The sequence below is a fragment of the Mytilus edulis genome, chromosome 12 (genome assembly GCF_963676685.1).
Source record: "Mytilus edulis chromosome 12, xbMytEdul2.2, whole genome shotgun sequence".
NCBI lineage: Eukaryota > Metazoa > Mollusca > Bivalvia > Mytilida > Mytilidae > Mytilus > Mytilus edulis.
Window position 1 is genome coordinate 57,704,183 of NC_092355.1, and position 18,527 is coordinate 57,722,709.

The window sequence follows — 18,527 nt, forward strand, 5'->3', positions numbered from 1 at the left end:
CTAGGTGTCCAACAGTTGAGCAATTAGAGTTGAGGGCTACCTGGCCAACAGTTGAGGGCTAGGTGGCCAATAGATAAGGGCCAGGTCATTAAAAGTTGAGGGCTAGGTCTTAAAAAGTTGAGCATTATGTGGTAATTGCAAACTGATGACTACACATTGTAGAAAAAATAAATTTAAATTGTGTATTTTTATAGCCAAAATACTGCTGAAAGATCTCAACTCACAACATACTACATGAATGCTTTATCCTTGCTTTTTAGAAGTTATCTAGCAAATAAGAATAGATCTCTAGTTTATACCAAATTTATTATATCAGAATATTCTTATTTTATTAGTAATACGTTCTAAAACAAATTGTCTTAATAATAAAATAAACATGTCTCCTGTCTTACACATTTTGACAATATATAAATTAATGCATAAATATATTGTCTCATTTTTTTTTTCACTCTTTAAAGTTTATAAAGAAAACACTTTAAATATTACTATTTTGAACTAAAAGACCATAATTATACACTTATTCAAAATGGTGGAAATCAAATCTAATCCAATGTACTTACCAAAAGATGTTTCCAGAAATATGTGTTAAACATCAATCTTCCTAAATCCAAGAGTCGCATGTCATCAGAAGAATACATTGTACTTTTCAATGTCAATACAGTTATTTGTAACTTTTTTTATCTACTTTCATTGTAAAATTCATATTTTATTCATGATAGCTAGAAGACATCGTTGCTTGCCATGAGCATGCTCAAACCCAGTTCAAATTTTAAATGTTTGAGGTTCTTTTGGGTAATGTGACAGTATGATCACTTTGAGATTTGCCCCTAATAATAACTGTTAATTACATAAATCTTGAATATTTGATATATCTTATAATAAAAGAAATACTGTTTGCTTTTTATCTTTATGTCAAAGATTTAGTTAAGTTAAAATACAGAAAAATGTATAAAATTGAAAACATGTGCTTCCCTTAATTTTGCCTCAAACTTTGTGTACATTTATAATAATACTTCCTGTCCATTTGCACTAAAGACAGATAAAACAAATGTGCCGCACATAACATTTATATCACCAGGTCATATTTCCAATTGCTCAACTTTTGCTCAACTATAAAAAAAAATATCAAGTCTGAACGCTCAACTTTTCCTCAACTACAAAAATTTCAAAGTCTGAATGCTCAACTTTTGCTCAACTACAAAAATTTCAAAGTCTGAAAGCTCAACTTTTGCTCAACTATATGAAAACCAAAGATCAATTGCTCAACTTTTCCTCAACTTAATGGCCAGCTTCAGTTGAGGGCCAGTTGAGCGACATCTATCCAACATACAGTGCTTGGCCAGGTTTGAGTTGAGCTAAGATGCTCAACACCTAGCCCTCAACTATTTTGCTTAAAACAGCTAGCCCTCAACTGTCCGCCACATGGCCATCAACTGGCCCTCAACTTTTTTTTCTGTAGGGGTAAATACACTTTATTTAATAGTAATGAATGTTCATGATATACAGATAAGCACTAAAATTATTCATGTGAACTTTTGATACCTTTTCTGAAATTCTCCAGTCATTAAATCTTTTACAAAATTCATTGATTACAAAAAAAAGATGTGGTATGATTACCATGTTGAGACAACTCTCCACAAGAGACCAAAATGACACAGAAATTAACAACTATAGGTCACTGTACGGTCTTCAACCACGAGCAAAGCCCATACTCAGCTTTAAAAGGCCCCGAAATGACGATGTAAATCTATTCAAACGAGAAAACTAGCGGCCTTATTTATGTACAAAAAATGAACGAAAACAAATATGTAACACATAAACAAACGACAACCACTAAATTACAGGCTCCTTACTTGAATGTTCATAACATACTAAATGAATGTTCATATTAGAATTGATAGAAAACAAAAAATTAGGAATTTTGGAAATGAAGGAGGAGGAATAAAAAAAAACATTTTCCTATCCCCAATAACCTACGACTTATGATACTTTTGCTGAAATTCTCCAGTCATTCAATATTTTACAAAATTCTTCCAACACTTTACATACTTTAAACTATGCTCTGAATGCCCGCGATTTCGCGGATGTGTTCTAGTATTATATAATTCAAAAGATATCTTATATGATTTTATGATTTATCATATACATTATAAGTTACCGTATATGATTTATCAGATATCTTATAGTTAAGATATACCAAATTATGAACTATTTTGGTATATCTTATCAAATTTTGAAGTATTATTAAAAAGTAAAATAGCTTGTCATAAATATTACTATTAATAGTCACTATTCCTAAGGTGTAGCACAGATTTCGTAAATATCATTAGCCATACATTGATAATAGACAGTTTTGACATTTATATTTTCAGAGTCTTCTATGTTTGGCAGAGGAAGCTACGAATCATTTGACATGCGCTGCATGGTAACTGGCCAGTTCGCCGTTGGAAAATCAAGTCTAGTTAAGCTTTTAGTTGGGGACAGTGTTCCAGAAGGGCGACATGCGACTGATGGCATTTCCCTCGTTGAAGGTCGCTGTGGACTCGATATTGAGACCAGAAGTTGGATTATGATAGATCCAGGTAAGAATAAACATCAATATATATATATGGATTCAAATTTATTGTTTTTCTACTGTTTTTAAGGAGCTGAGGTAGGCAATATTTAGTGTGTAAAGAAATGAACATGTTTAGTCAACCTTAACTCTAGATTCTGTGTGTGCCTGTCTGCAATTCAGTGGTTGTTGCTGGTTGCTATCTGTTTTTTCTGTTCAACATTAATTGTGTTGTAACTAATTTGGCTGATGCTAGTTAATGCCCAACCTAGCGGCATTATGCTATTCCGTATGTGTATCTATTCATCCGTCCATATATAGGGGTGTGGTCAATGTTGAAGGCCGTACACTTACATGTAATTGTTTTAAACCTTGTCGATGGGACTTTGTTGAAAAGTTGTCTCATCTACAATCATGCCACGTTTTATTTCATAATGTTTCCTGGTTATGTCATTCTCATCGTTGACAGGTTTTTAATCCATTAACCTTATTTTTCATGGTTCAATGATCAACTCTTACTTTAATTTTAATGCTAAAGTGGGTTTGAAGTCACTTTTGATGACTACCAGTATGTCATTTTGATATAGACAGAGTAAAGTTCATTTTAAAGTTTATTTATTCTGTATATTAAGTAGATAACATCAGTATTTTGATATCTCTTCATACAGCAACTTATAATGCCTTGGATGTTGTGTACAATAAGGTGTTAATGACCTCCATAGAAGAAGATGAAAGTAAACAAACGAAAACACCAGAAAAACAGGAATCAGTTGCAAAACCTGGTGATAATCAAAATAAAGAAGATACTAATTCTCAGAAGTCAGATGCTTCCAAGTCACCATATTTTCCTGCTAACCTATCAGATGAACCTTCTTCACAGCCACAAGCAGCTCAATCTGTGTCCCCACAGACGTCATCTAGTGAGTATAAAAAACAGCAAATGAAGAAGAAAATAAAAACAAAAATGACCAAAAAGGAAATAAGAAAGAGAATGGAGAAAGTCCTAAAAACTGGGAAATATAAGATGAAAGTTGGCAGGCTCATCTTCTGGGACTTTGGAGGACAGTATGTCTATTATACAACACACCAGACATTCATGACTTACAGAGCGTTGTTTCTAGTAGTTTTTGATGGAAGTAAAGGATTGAATGAAGAAATACCTGATGTACTGTGTTTTCCAGGGCAGCATATGACACCAACCCCAGCAGGTAATTTATATCAATTAGAATTGTAACATTTATATAACTGAACATACTTCATTCAAAAATAAACATAGCATGCATAATGACAATTAGAAACCAATAGTCCGAAGAAACATTCTTATCTTGATGATCAAAAGTCTAACTTATTTGTATGTCGTCTTAACCTTTGAAAGTCATCATTGACCTAAAAAATTACAAATTTAAATGCCGTTATATTGTCACGGGATGCTGGATAGGCCAATCGAATTAACGCAGATTTTCGTTTCACTTTTTTAAATCACACTCCGTACAGTGTGATACGAAAAATGTACATGCTAGCAATACATATATAACAGGACACAACCATGAGAAAATGTAACACAAAACAGTTTTAAGAATCATACAGTAAAATACTTCAACATTTATCGAGAAATTCAGGGCAAGTAATTTTTGTTCTGGACAAGAAGAATTTAGTTTTATTTGCCAAGGGTAAAGTTTTCAAAACGAATATTTTCATACCCCTTTTAAAACACATATTATACTCTATTCTTATTTCAGTCTTTCTACTGCACTGGGTAAACTCTATCCTGACCTATTGTAAGGTGGTGTTTGCTGGTATCCCTAAGATATTGTTTGTTGCCACCCATAAGGACAAGGTACCAGTGGTAAGTAGCAAAGATAAAATTACGTCTCATTTAAAGACATCCCTAAGATCTTGTTTGTTGCTTCCCATAAAAAAAAGCCACAAGTGGTAAGTGAAAAGTGTCTATCAAAATTTTTTTTATACAGGAAATAATTAGATCTTGTTTTTAGCTAACCACAAGGTACCAGTGGCAAGTGAAAGAGATACAAATAGGTCTTTTATACAACATTCATTTGATCTTGTTGATTGTCACCTATAAGGCTATAAGACCTTATTTGGTGATCTAGAAAATAATTAATAGTTTATAATAGAATTGTTTTATACCTCACATTTGAAGGGTAGTATACTAGTTTAAATCTGTTCCCATTCAAATCATGATTTCAAAAGGAATTAAAGGAGAGATACATTAAAGTTTCCTCAGGGTTAGAACTAACCATAATTTATTCGGGCATGCATAATCATGTTCATATCTCAGCCATTGCCTGTTAAACAGATACTTCATATGTCTAAACATAATGGCTTTTAAAAACACTTGGTCGTATATTTTGTAAAAAGCATGCTTCTTTAAAAACAATTTTAATTCCAGAAAATAACAAACTAAAAGAAGGATGGTCTTTAAAAAATGACATTGCAAAGATTGTGATTAAAAATAACTCTATTCCAAAAGTCCAAAGTAATGTGAACGATAAGAAGTACAAATGTGATTTTGTAAATAAATATTTTGGTATGATATTCACATAAAGAAAATGTATAACACACTGGTGTGTTTGTGTCATGATCTTTGATAAATTTGATGACATGAACATTTCATAAAGTGTATTATGATTTGTATACCCCCGCCATAGCGGAGGGGGCATTCAATTTTAGTCTTGTCCGTTTGTATGTCCCTCCCGTACGTACGTTCCAAAATTGATCTCCGTTCTAAGCTTACCTCAAACAAAAGAGGGACGAAAGATACCAAAGGGACAGTCAAACTCATAAATCTAAAACAAACTGACAACCCCATGTTTAAAAATGAAAAAGACAAACAGAAAAACAATAGAACACATGACAAAACATAGAAAACTAAAGAATAAACAACACGAACCCCACCAAAAACTAGGGGTGATCTCAGGTGCTCTGGAAGGGTAAGCAGATCAGGGCTTCCAAAAAATATTTGAGCCAGCCGGACATTTCATATCTGATCCCGATTTTAATCCCTTAAGACTTAGTCACAAAAGGCAATTATGGTAATCAGATGGCCATTCCAATGATTGACATTACATTTCCAAAAAAACGATGTTAGGATGTTACTGTTAAATTGGCAGTGCATCATTCAAAGTGTGCACATCAGCGTGCTCATATCTGCCATAGACTTTTTATTTGTGCAAATGACATTGTCAAAAACTACTTTCGTTTTCAACCGGATGTTGACTTGACAATGGTAAAACATGGACCATAAACGGATACGTAAAATCCGTGTATTTTTACAAAGCACGACTGAGAGAAGAAGCTCTTTCCACGTTATTTCTTCAACAAAATACTTGAATTGAACGTTAGATACAGGTATCATTGATAATTTTAGCATTTTTGAAGAAATGTAGGATGCATTATTAAATTTCCCACCTGTGCACATGCGCACACGTGTTCTAGTTCATACGACATAGTTCTGACGATTTTTTATTTAAAACCTTAAAATTTTTCATCAAATCATTTTGATAAACTAATTTCTAATAATTTTAATGTTTAGAACGAAATCAATTAGATACAAACCGCTGAAATGTAAGAAAATATTTGTGATTAAACCGATCAATTTATACGATGTCCGGTACTGATCATAGTTCACCTATCACCTGAACAGGTAGATTTCAGCTGTCCAACTACTAATTAGCCTTGATTAAAATTAGAAAGTATTGAAGTAGGTGTTGTTTTGATAGTAATTAATCATCATGTCACATTTATGACCGGAAACGTGTTGATGTTAAAGGCAAAAGGTTGGGTCAAAAAGATCGCGAATTATGTAAAAATGACCGAAAAAGCCTTGAAAAATAAAAAGTATATGACCGTTTCATGCTTTGCCCAGCCGGACTTTTACCGGACATTATACAAATGACCGGAATATATGACCGTTTTGGAAGCCCTGAAGCAGATCCTGCTCCACATGTGGCACCCGTCGTGCTGCTTATGTGATTACAAATCCGGTAAACATGGTAAATAGTCTAATTCGGTAGGTCACATTCATGAAAGGGAAGGGGATTGTAGTTATGACGTAAGAAACATATCCGATCATTTGTGAAATGGTTATTCCATAACGGTCAACCAACTCGTGATAGCGTTATGATACTTATACACAATACTTATTACCATAAAACACATATGAAGTTTAAATTTGGGTATTGAAATGTTCTAGAGTTATGACCCTTTACAAATGAAAAAAATGAATTTTTCGTTTCTGCTCTTTAATTTTGATTTGCCTCAACCAAATGCTATGACACTTATACACAATGCTTCTTACTACAAAATACAGATCAATTTTTAATTCTGGGGGATGTCAATGTTATTGTTCTAGAGTTATGCCCCTTTTCAAATGGAAAACTAGCTGATATTTACATTTCAGTTCTCTAGCTTGAGATTGCCTCAAATTTAATAAAACTTATAAACAAAACTTATTACTACAAATATCAGATCAAGTACAAATTTGGGTAACGTCACTTTTATAATTCATCAGTTATGTCCCTTTACAACTTTATGTGTTATGTTAGCGCTGGCATCATCTATATCCCATGATCACATTCCCCATTTATTTTTGAATCATTTCAAAATGAAAAGGTCATCCCTATTTTCGGGTTGAAAAACTGCCACACTCCTCATGTTTTCATGGTACCGGAGGAGAGACTATAAGCACAAACAATACATGACAACTATACTATATACACAGTATTGCATGTACATGCATGTAGAAACAAAATTCAAAAAATGAAGAGATTAACAGTGTAACTGTTGTTGGGTTACTGTCTGTTAACACTAAAACAAAACCGATTTGATTATACAACATGTACAATGTATCAACAGTTTTTTATAGGTACTATCACATTCTTTTAAATAGAAAAACAAAAAGAAATTGAGTATGACGTCAACTATATTTTTTCACATCATATTCAGCCTCTAAATCTGTATTGCAAGGATTTTTTTTTGCCAGGAGGATGTGGAAACAAGACGTGCACTATTGTACAGCGAAGTAGAGGAATTATTTAAGGTCCACGAGGGACGAAATCATCTTGTCCTTGACAAACAATTATTTGTCAATGCAACTGATAAAAATGATCAAGAAATTGAATCACTGAAGAAAGCCATCACAGAGCTTACTTTCGATCATCCATGTTGGGGGGAGAAGATGCCGAACGCTTGTGTCCCCCTTGAACTGGAGATTGCTGAGATGGTAGCTGCAGGAAAGCAAATCTTGTCATTGGTAGAACTTGAAGAATTGAATTCAATCAGCAAGGTGTCCGTCCTGGATTTAGAACAACTTCATGATTTCCTTCACTTCCAACATTCTCTTGGGAAGATCATCTACTTTGACACCCGTCAGCTCCGAGATTATGTGATAATTAACCCGCTTTTCATGGTGGAGGTGATGAGATCATTTGTGACAGGTATTTATAAATTGTAAATTATGTAATAGTTTAACATGGTGAAGATGTCATTGGTGTCATCTCTGACATCAAACAATATGCAAAGAGAGAAGATGTTAACAACTATAAATTTGTATTAAAATAAGCAATGCTTTGGTCAGAAAGAACACTGACAAATCAAAATGTCTTTTTACCTTTTTCATGTGTCAGATTTTTCCTCTGACTTTTCTATATGAATTTCATTGTCAGTTTGTTTGTTTGTAATTCAGATGTTTAATACACTTTACTTGACAACAGCTGAGAATAGAAACTTGCATGTTTATGAACAAACACAAATAGCCAGTCAAACAATGTTTTGTCAATTTTACAGTTTAGTTTTACTGTTTGTTTTTTTTTCAACTGAAAGCTTGGTGTTTTGAAGATTAATAATGGGTCTTGTTTTGGAATAATCTTTACATCTAGATGTTTGTATCATTTGTAGAAAATTCATATCAAAAGTTGTAGTCAACCTAGTTTTCTGGTTAATAATCAATATGTTTTGGTTAATTTGCAATGGGGATCTGGGTTTTTTTAACGTTTTTTTAATATACAATTCCTAATTAATTTCTCGTGGTCAATATTTATTATCTTAGTGTTAAACATTGTTAAATATCAATACAGTTCATGCCACAATTTTTTAAGAAGTATTTGTTTTTTTAAGTCACTATTTTCAATTGACAAACAAATCTAAAACCGTACACCAAAAAGCACAATAAAACAAGGATGAGTATTGGATTAAAATGTGTAAAACAAATGGATACAATACAATCATTGACAATGGTGAATCAACAATATTATTCCTTTATCTATTTACTGTAAGTTCAAAATTATTGCCTCCTTTTCGTATTGTAATTTAAAAAAAAAAAAAGAACACAAATTGGAGAACGATCCGGATTTCAGGAAAATCTACATAAAGATATTGTTAATAACTGAATCTAAATTTAATGTTGTTGATAATTCTAGAGTTTAAACTACTTTTGTAACATGTTCAGGAAAATTGTGTACATCTTAAAACAACCCATAGTCTATAAAAAAGACAAAAAATCATGCCGTCCTCAGTGGGTGATCTATCTCTGTATGTTTATTTTCAGACAAAGGGTTTTGGCCAAAGAAAAGAAGAATGCAAGTAATTTTCAGTAGAATGTCAGAAAGTGGTATCATACGCCGAGAAGACCTTTATCAGATTTGGGAACAAAAAGACTTCCGTCCAATTTTACGATACAAAGAGTTTATATTTGATATCCTCATTCATTTAGATATTCTGGCAGAGCAACGGAGATATGATACAGCTACAGGAAGTCGCTTACCAGTAGAGAACTTCTTTGTTCCCTGTATGGTCACACAAAGAAATACCACCAGCTTCATGAACACAGAATGTACACCAGAGAAAGCTATATGTTTGGCATTTGTTTTTAAAGGAACTGTTATACCACCAGCTTTGCCCAATCGTCTGATCAGTGCATGTTTGAGCATGTGGACTTTGAAGCATTATGAAGGGAGAAAACTCCTCTTTTCAGGATTTGTTGTAGTCTCATTTGACAAAGCACATGATATTTGTGTATGTATTGAAGGCAACAAAGTTCTTCTTTACATAGTTCACAGAACCTCCGCTGGACTTATAGTACCAGATATTGCCACTGGAGTTAAGGAATGTTTGGTTACAACAATGGAGAGAATTTCAGATTTCTATCAATCCACAATCAATGTAAAACACAGCCAACAATTACCTTTCCATATTGAATATTCATGTTCTGAGTTGAAATGCTTCATATGTGAAGAGGAAGCTTTGCACTCAATGACAAGCGAATGGGTTTGTGATAAACATAAGATAAGACACAGAGCCGGAAACTGGGTAGTTTGGAACCAATATAAGGTATGTATTATATATTAGTATGTGACAAATAAGGTAAATTTGAAAATTTAATGGACCGAAATACCTCATGGCTAATTTTGGTCTTATTTTGTAGATAAACATAATATCCTTTGACTAAGGCATGTCGTAGAGTGCCAAAATGGTGCAGATTTTTTTAAACTGCGATCAAAGGTCAAAAGGGGGGATTTACAAAAATCGCAAATTTTACTCATTTTGGACAATTTATCGGTAGTCTCTCATGTTAACTGAGAAATTTTTTCAATAAAAGCATGCGCTAGGGATGATCCACAAATATAGCTAGTCATATTTATGTGTGATTACCAGAGATTAGTGATATATACCCTCGCTTCCAACATGTTAGAAAATGAAACAAATATCTTTATCTACGGAAATTATCGACAAAAAATATTCATAATTAAAATTTATCTATGCAATAATATATGGCCACATGTAAAGATATTTTTGGGAAAGTTTTGTTAAAATGTCATAAAGAATAGAGCAGAAATAAGAACTGTAAAGTTAACACCCGGTCCATGATGCTATGAAAAAAATGATGAAATTCGTTTCTGATTATTTAAACTTAAAAGGATGTTAGAACTATAAAAAATAGTCTTCATGTTTATGTCACTATAGTATATGAAGTTTGTTTTTATGTTAATAAATAAATCAACACTAGATCAATAGCACATTGAGAAGATGTGTCCCCTTTTTCTTATAAAACAAAGACATACATGGTTGTCGTTTGTTGATGTGGTTCATAAATGTTTCTGGTTTCTAGTTTTTCAAATAGATAAGACCGTTGCAATGGTTTTACACTAGTAATTTTTTTGATCCCTTACTGTTCGGTGTGAGCAAAGGCTCCGTTTTGAAGACCGTACTTTGACCCTAAATGCTTTTACAAATCATGACCTGGATCGAGAGTTGTCTCATTAGAACTAATACCACATCTTCTTATATCTATAAACAATAGAATATTTAGCAGACTTGAAAGCCCCATATATATGTGAACTACAAACAAAGATTCACAGGGATATTACGCTTCAAAAGTTGCTGTCTATGTATATTTGTAATCCTCTTACACTAGACATCAATATGCACATCAATTTGAAAGGTATAAACGGAATACTAGGAAAAAAAGTGGATGTCATTGTATGGCGCCGACAATACTCGTGAGTTTATTATTCGTATCACCATGCACTGATTGACCATTGCTTCTGGGGTCATTTGATCCGCGGTGAAGTGATTTTCACTGCAAAATATGTGTCAATATAAGAACCAGCTAGAATGACAAATTTTGATACATGCATGTTTTTTCCAGACCCCTTGTAATTGTCTTCCTTTTTAAATTTCGATAAGAGAAGACGTGTCGCATCCTATAAGAGCGGAAACTGCTGTTGGTGTGCCAGGCATCTGGGGTCCAATAACTTTTAAAAAGTTGCATATGTCATGAATAGGTATAAAAACTGTCTTGTGGCTTTGGTTGAAGAAACGCCTCCGGTCTAAAATCACTATTCATCATGTTTGACATCTGAGGAAAAGACCATATTAGAAATAAAACATAAGTGTCATGATTTTAATATGATGCAACCCCTCGCAAAACTTTTCAATATCTGTTCATTTGCAAAATGAGACGGCAGAATAGTTCTTATATTTGCCTCTTCAGTCACTTAAAGGTCCTACAAAAAATTGCTTCACAGTCCATAGATTTTGAAAAGATCCTGCTAGAAATATTTGTCATGTTCTAGCAAATCAAAACCATTGTAGTGCGATAGTGCATAGTTACAGTAAAACTACAAATATTATCAACCCATGTTTATTTTCAGGTGCACAAAGAAATTCTCACAATCTCTAATTGATCTGCATTCAATGACTTGAAGAACAATTTGGATCTACCACCATTAGAAATAAACCTTATTGTCTCTTTGACGCCTTTGATAGCTGACTATGTGGTATTGGGTTTGTTCATTGTTGAAGGTCGTGCGGTAACCTATAGTTGTAAATATCTGTGTCGTTTGGTCTCTATGAAGAGTTGTTCCATTAGAAATCATACCACATCTTCTTTTTATATACACCAATGTCCGATGTAAGGGGAAGGTTGGGCGCCCGTTGACATGTTTAACCTCCCCACATTCTGTATGTGGCTGTCCCAAGTCAGGAGCCTGTATATGTACTTTTTGGTCTGTTTGTGGAGATTTGTCTAATTGGCAATCATACCACATATCTTTTTCATTATGGTTTTAAAGCAGTCATTGACGAAATCTCAATAACAGCTGTATAATTTTACATAAAAAATTTGGACAATACCAATACCATTTTTTTTATCAGGTGTGTACTGGTTTTTTTATAAAGGAATATTACACACTCAGCTAAAGTATATATTTCCGTTCAATATCAATTGAGAGTGCATTGTAGTCATTATCCATTTGAAAATAATTGTAAACTACTAACCAGGCAAAATATTTATCAGAGAGGATGGAATTCATTGCAAAGATAGAAATAATTTGAAATTTCGAACGATCGTAAACAGCTTTTCACAATTTTTTTCACAAAATGCAATATCTGTAAACAAATGTAAATGGCAAACTATACGACAACGAATTTCATTTGCTCTTTCTTTCGCAAATAGATCATCATGTAGACTTAATGAATGTAGACATGCTGCACTGTAGCATTCGAAAAGCAACATCATGCCCCGGTATATTTGAATCATCAGAAGCAAATTATTTTTAATTTCATCAAGTAGTTCACAATGCATGCTGAATGTTGAAGCGGTTTGTCCTTGAAGTTATTTATGTAGAGTAAACTCACCAATGAATGGCCTGACTAATAATTTGCGTCATTTACATCAATATCACCACGCTCAAATGGTTCGACATACCTTAGTTGCTTAAATTGTACAACTTGTCTCTAGAATGGAAATTTACTGTCCAGTCATATGGTTCTGCCATGAAGCGTGTTTTAACGAAAGTTGATTCATCGTTACATGAACACACATTTTTTTTTTCACTTATTCAAATGCATGATCATGTTTTCTTCTTGGACATGTAAAGGTTAAATAAAACTATCTAAGCTACTCTTTCTTATTTAATGGAATTAGCATTGATAATAATTTTCCGGAATTTTTCGGATGTGTTCCAATGTGGTTTAAAATTAGTATTTTCGAAAACCAAGAATAAAAGCACCTCAAAAGTTATTAAACCTTAGCATCTGTACTTATCCAAGCACATAGACACAACCATTGATACAAATATATATTCTTTTTTTTTTATATAAAACTTGCATTTGCATATTAAATTCATTGCATTTCATAACAGGGGAAAATAGGAAAGGGGAATGTTACATGACTTATTGAGGTGAGAATTTAGAAGTAATACTGCTATGTGAAGAGTTTTATAAAAATGCTCGTAAAAGTTGATTTGTATGTTCTATCAAAATTTTATATATCAACACTTCTTAAGTATTGGTTGATCCACTATTTTTTGTAATAATTTACTATTGGTGATATATGAAAGAAATGTAATATACTTTGATAGACGGTAAGATTGAAAAAAATGTTACATACATTTAAAAATCGTCCAATTGACTCAATTTATATGTTAATATGATATTAAAGTGTCAAATAAAAGCTGATACATTACTCTTTCATCTGATACCAATTTTTAGCTCACCTGGCCCGAAGGGCCAAGTGAGCTTTTCCCATCACTTTGCGTCCGTCGTCCGTCGTCGCTAACTTTTACAAAAATCTTCTCCTCTGAAACTGCTGGGCCAAATTAAACCAAACTTAGCCACAATCATCATTGGGGTATCTAGTTTAAAAAATGTATGGCGTGACCCGGCCTACCAACCAAGATGGCCGCCATGGCTAAAAATAGAACATAGGGGTAAAATGCAGTTTTTGGCTTATAACTCAAAAACCAAAGCATTTAGAGCAAATCTGACATGGGTAAACTTGTTTATCAGGTCAAGATCTATCTGCCCTGAAATTTTCAGATGAATCAGACAACCCGTTGTTGGGTTGCTGCCCCTGAATATGTAATTTTAAGGAAATTTTGCTGTTTTTGGTTATTATCTTGAATATTATTATAGATAAAGATAAACTGTAAACAGCAATAATGTTCAGCAAAATAAGATTTACAAATAAGTCAACATGACCGAAATGGTCAATTGACCCCTTTAGGAGTTATTGCCCTTTATAGTCAATTTTTAACCATTTTTCGTAAATCTTAGTCATCTTTTACAAAAATCTTCTCCTCTGAAACTACTGGGCCAAATTAAACCAAACATGGCCACAATCATCATTGTGGTTTCTAGTTTTAAAAATGTGTCCGGTGACCTGGTCAACCAACCATGATGGCCGCCATGGCTAAAAATAGAACATGGGGGTAAAATGCAGTTTTTGGCTTATAACTCAAAAACCAAAGCATTTAGAGCAAATCTGACATGGGTAAAATTGTTCATCAAGTCATAATGTATCTGCCCTGAAATTTTCAGATGAATCGGACAACCTGTTGTTGGGTTGCTGCCCCTGAATTGGTAATTTTAAGGAAATTTTACTGTTTTTGGTTATTATCTTGAATATTATTATAGATAGAGATAAACTGTAAACAGCAATAATGTTCAGCAAAGTAAGATTTACAAATAAGTCAACATGACCAAAATGGTCAGTTGACCAATTTAGGAGTTATTGCCCTTTATAGTCAGTTTTTAACCATTTTTCGTAAATCTTAGTAATCTTTTACAAAAATCTTCTCCTCTGAAACTACTTGGCCAAATTAATCCAGACTTGGCCACAATCATCATTGGGGTATTTAGTTTAAAAAAATGTGTCCGGTGACCCGGCCAACTAACCAAGATGGCCGCCACGGCTAAAAATAAAACATAGGGGTAAAATGCAGTTTTTGGCTTATATTACTCAAAACCCAAAGCAGTTAGAGCAAATCTGACATGGGTAAAAAAAATTATCAGGTGAAGATCTATCTGCCCTGAAATTTTCAAATGAATCAGACAACCTGTTGTTGGGTTGCTGCCTCTGAATTAGTAATTTTAAGGAAATGTTGCTGCTTTTGGTTATTATGTTGAATATTATTATAGATAGAGATAAACTGTAAACAGCAATAATGAACAACAAAGTAAGACCTAAAAAGAAGTCAACATGACCAAAATGGTCAATTGACCCTTAAGGAGTTATTGCCCTTTATATAGTCATTTTTTTTTAACAATTTTCACAAAATTTGTTAAATTTTACTAACATTTTCCACTGTAACTACTGGGTCAAGTTCATTATAGATAGAGATAATTGTAAGCAGCAAGAATGTTCAGTAAAGTAAGATCTACAAACACATCACCATCACCAAACCACAATTTGTCTTGAATCCATCTGTGTCCTTTGTTTAGTATTCACATAGACCAAGGTGAGCGACACAGGCTCTTTAGAGCCTCTAGTTTTATGATATCTTTATTCCGGGATTTACAATAATCGTTCCTGTGTTTGAAAATGAAAAGTAAAAAATTTAGAAAATCTCACTTTGACGCGATTTTACAAAAAACTGCACCGTGGGAAAACTCTACGACAGAGCTAAAATGAAAGTATAATGTTTACTCTATCTTCATGTGAAATTTCAGCCGTGAGGTATTTCGGTCCATTAAACTCTTTAAATAAGCAACTATTCACGATTTGTCACTCCACTATATAACGTACAGTCAGTAGACAAAAACAAATAGATTTAACGGAAAAACAAAGTAAGGTATAAGCTATTTATGTCAGTAATCAAAGTTTATAACGACAAGTTAGAAAACTAAGTAACAGGGACCTCTGTATTTAATTCATTTTCATAGGAACTGTATACAATTGTAAATATAAGTTGAGAAAGGTGTTGTCTTATTAGTGTGTATCTAACATCACATTTACTGTACACTCCTTGTTCATGATGTTAGCGACATGATAACCAACAGCCTATATAACTTGGGTATTATGTGTTTTAGTCTTACATGTGTTGACTTTTTAGCTCACCTGGCCCGAAGGGCCAAGTGAGCTTTTCCCATCACTTTGCGTCCGTCGTCCGTCGTCGTTAACTTTTACAAAAATCTTCTCCTCTGAAACTACTGGGCCAAATTAAACCAAACCTGGCCACAATCATCATTGGAGTATCTAGTTTTAAAAATGTGTCGGGTGACCCGCCCAACCAACCAAGATGGCCACCAAAAATTTTTGCTGTTTTTGGTTATTATCTTGAATATTATTATAGATAGAGATAAACTGTAAACAGCAATAATGTTCAGCAAAGTAAGATCTACAAATAAGTCACATGACCAAAATGGTCAGTTGACCACTTTAGGAGTTATTGCCCTTTATAGTCAATTTTTAACCATTTTTCGTAAATCTTAATCTTTTAGAAAAATCTTCTCCTCTGAAACTACTGGGCCAAATTTAACCAAACTTAGCCATAATCATCATTGGGGTATCTAGTTGAAAAAATGTGTCCGGTAACTCGGCCAACAAACCAAGATGGCCGCCATGGCTAAAAATAGAACATGGGGGTAAAATGCAGTTTTTGGCTTATGACTCAAAAACCAAAGCATTAAGAGCAAATCTGACAGGAAGTAACATTGTTGATCAGGTCAAGATCTATCTGCCCTGGAATTTTCAGAAGAATTGGATAATAGGTTGTTAGGTTGCTGCCCCTGAATTGGTAATTTTGCGGAAATTTTGCTGTTTTTTTGTTATTATCTTGAATATTATTATAGATAGAGATAAACTGTAAACAGCAATAATGTACAGCAAAGTAAGAACTAAAAATAAGTCTTATGACCAAAATAGTCAATTGACCCCCTAAGGAGTTATTGCCCTTCATAGTCAATTTTTAACAATTTTCTTAAAATTTGAAGATTTTCAATAACATTTTCCACATAAAGTACTGTTATAGATAGAGATAATTGTAAGCAGCAAGAATGTTTAGTAAAGGAAGATCTACAAACACATCACCATCACCAAAACACAATTTTGTCATGAATCCATCTGTGTTCATTGTTTAATATTCACATAGACCAAGGTGAGCGACACAGGCTCTTTAGAGCCTCTAGTTTCAAGGGCCTTTTTGTTCTTATGTTCCTCAATTATGTATATTTTTGGCTGTCCATGTTAAAATTGTGTTTGATTCTTATTTGTTCTGTAGAATCCTGCCCAGTTTTATATATAAATCTTTTCACCTTGGTAATGTTGTCTTTATTGTTTTTGGCCAATTTAGGACCTTAACGAAACTACTCCTTTGGTGGCATCATATTCGCCGTTCTACAATGTTCTAGAGAAATGCTACTTTACAAATAGAAAAATGCGAAAATTTTCTTTTCCATTCTCTAACTTAGTTGACATTTGCCTCAACCAAATGGTTTAGCTGACCTTGACTTCATTTTAATGGTTCATTGGTCCATATTAAGTGTTCGTGGTTTGGTCTGTTTCTTGTTTACTATAATATGTGGTAGGTCTACTATGTTTGGTGTATAAAATGATTGTAAGGAGTTCATGTCTGTCTGGTTTGGTATATCTGACCTTGACCTCTATCAAAAGATAAGTGATTATGTTAAGATATCTTAAAAACAATCAACAACAATCATTCAAATATGTAAAGCTTAAGTAAGACATGTCTTGTGTTACCTTTCTTTGAACATCTCCTCTTCAAATCAGCACAAAGGGTTGTGGTCAGTCAATTGTCAAACATAACAACATGTCCAGTATCCATGCACAGAGATTTTGGTTTATATATTATTATGTATTACCTTGCTGTGAAGCTAAATAGAGATATCGACCAAATAATATGTATGCATTTTTTTTCTACAGAAGAAAGAACAGTGTGAGCAGAACTGTTCAGGTAAGATTTCCGATGGTTTGAAATCACAGGCAGAGTCTTTTTATTAAAACCCAAAAAGATTGTTAAGATTCATATCCATGTATCTGTGATAAAAACATTTGTCAAAAGAACTGTGTGAAGAAAATTGTCCGATGTTAAGGTTCATTGTACATGTTGTGGTTATAGTTATTATTTGGCAGATACCTGTGTATGTTACAACACTAAAGTGACATTTTATTTTTCTCAACAACAGTAAAATAATAATGAAGTAGACTTCAGACAATTGCCGTTCAACATTTTAATCCTTGTGTTGGAAGCAATTAGAAGCGTTTTTAAATAAAACGTATTCATTATGTGACAACGCCACTTGGTCTGAGTCTTGATAGCTTTGTTCTGTAAAAAACAAAAAGGAAAAAAGAATGAAGATCAGTAGATGCTGACTCAAAAAATGTGAAACGACCTTAAAGATAATGAAATGATAACATTTATATGAAGCTCACATAATTGTTACTTTTCTTTAATAAAATAGCTTGCTTTATATAACTTCTCCACAAATGAGAGATACTAACAAAGTTATATGTATATCCTGCTCAATATTTGTAAAAAAAAAATAATGCATTAAATGAAAACAGGGTGAACAAAAAGGCTTAGCTAGTGTAACAGACCGTATAACTTGTAAATGAAAGTATTTAAAATCAAGTTACTTACATGTATGGACGTGCTAATTTTGTTAATCAATTCAAGGTTTGTTCACAACCTCAACAGTACTTACATTTTTGTGG

General features: G+C 33.2%; 1 protein-coding gene and 1 long non-coding RNA gene across 3 annotated transcripts in view; both read left to right on the top strand.

Moving 5' to 3' along the window:
* The window catches only part of LOC139499572 (uncharacterized), a 322,251-nt gene that overhangs the window by 72,506 nt on the left and 231,218 nt on the right, over positions 1-18,527 (top strand). The window lies entirely within an intron of this gene.
* Positions 1-18,527, top strand: part of LOC139499568 (uncharacterized) — a 68,315-nt gene that overhangs the window by 35,363 nt on the left and 14,425 nt on the right. The window contains exons 5-10 of the mRNA XM_071288304.1: positions 2,373-2,582; positions 3,223-3,762; positions 4,294-4,400; positions 7,557-8,010; positions 9,120-9,901; positions 17,736-17,766. Coding sequence (XP_071144405.1) covers positions 2,373-2,582; positions 3,223-3,762; positions 4,294-4,400; positions 7,557-8,010; positions 9,120-9,901; positions 17,736-17,766 — 2,124 coding nt within the window. The remainder of the gene's footprint in view (positions 1-2,372; positions 2,583-3,222; positions 3,763-4,293; positions 4,401-7,556; positions 8,011-9,119; positions 9,902-17,735; positions 17,767-18,527) is intronic.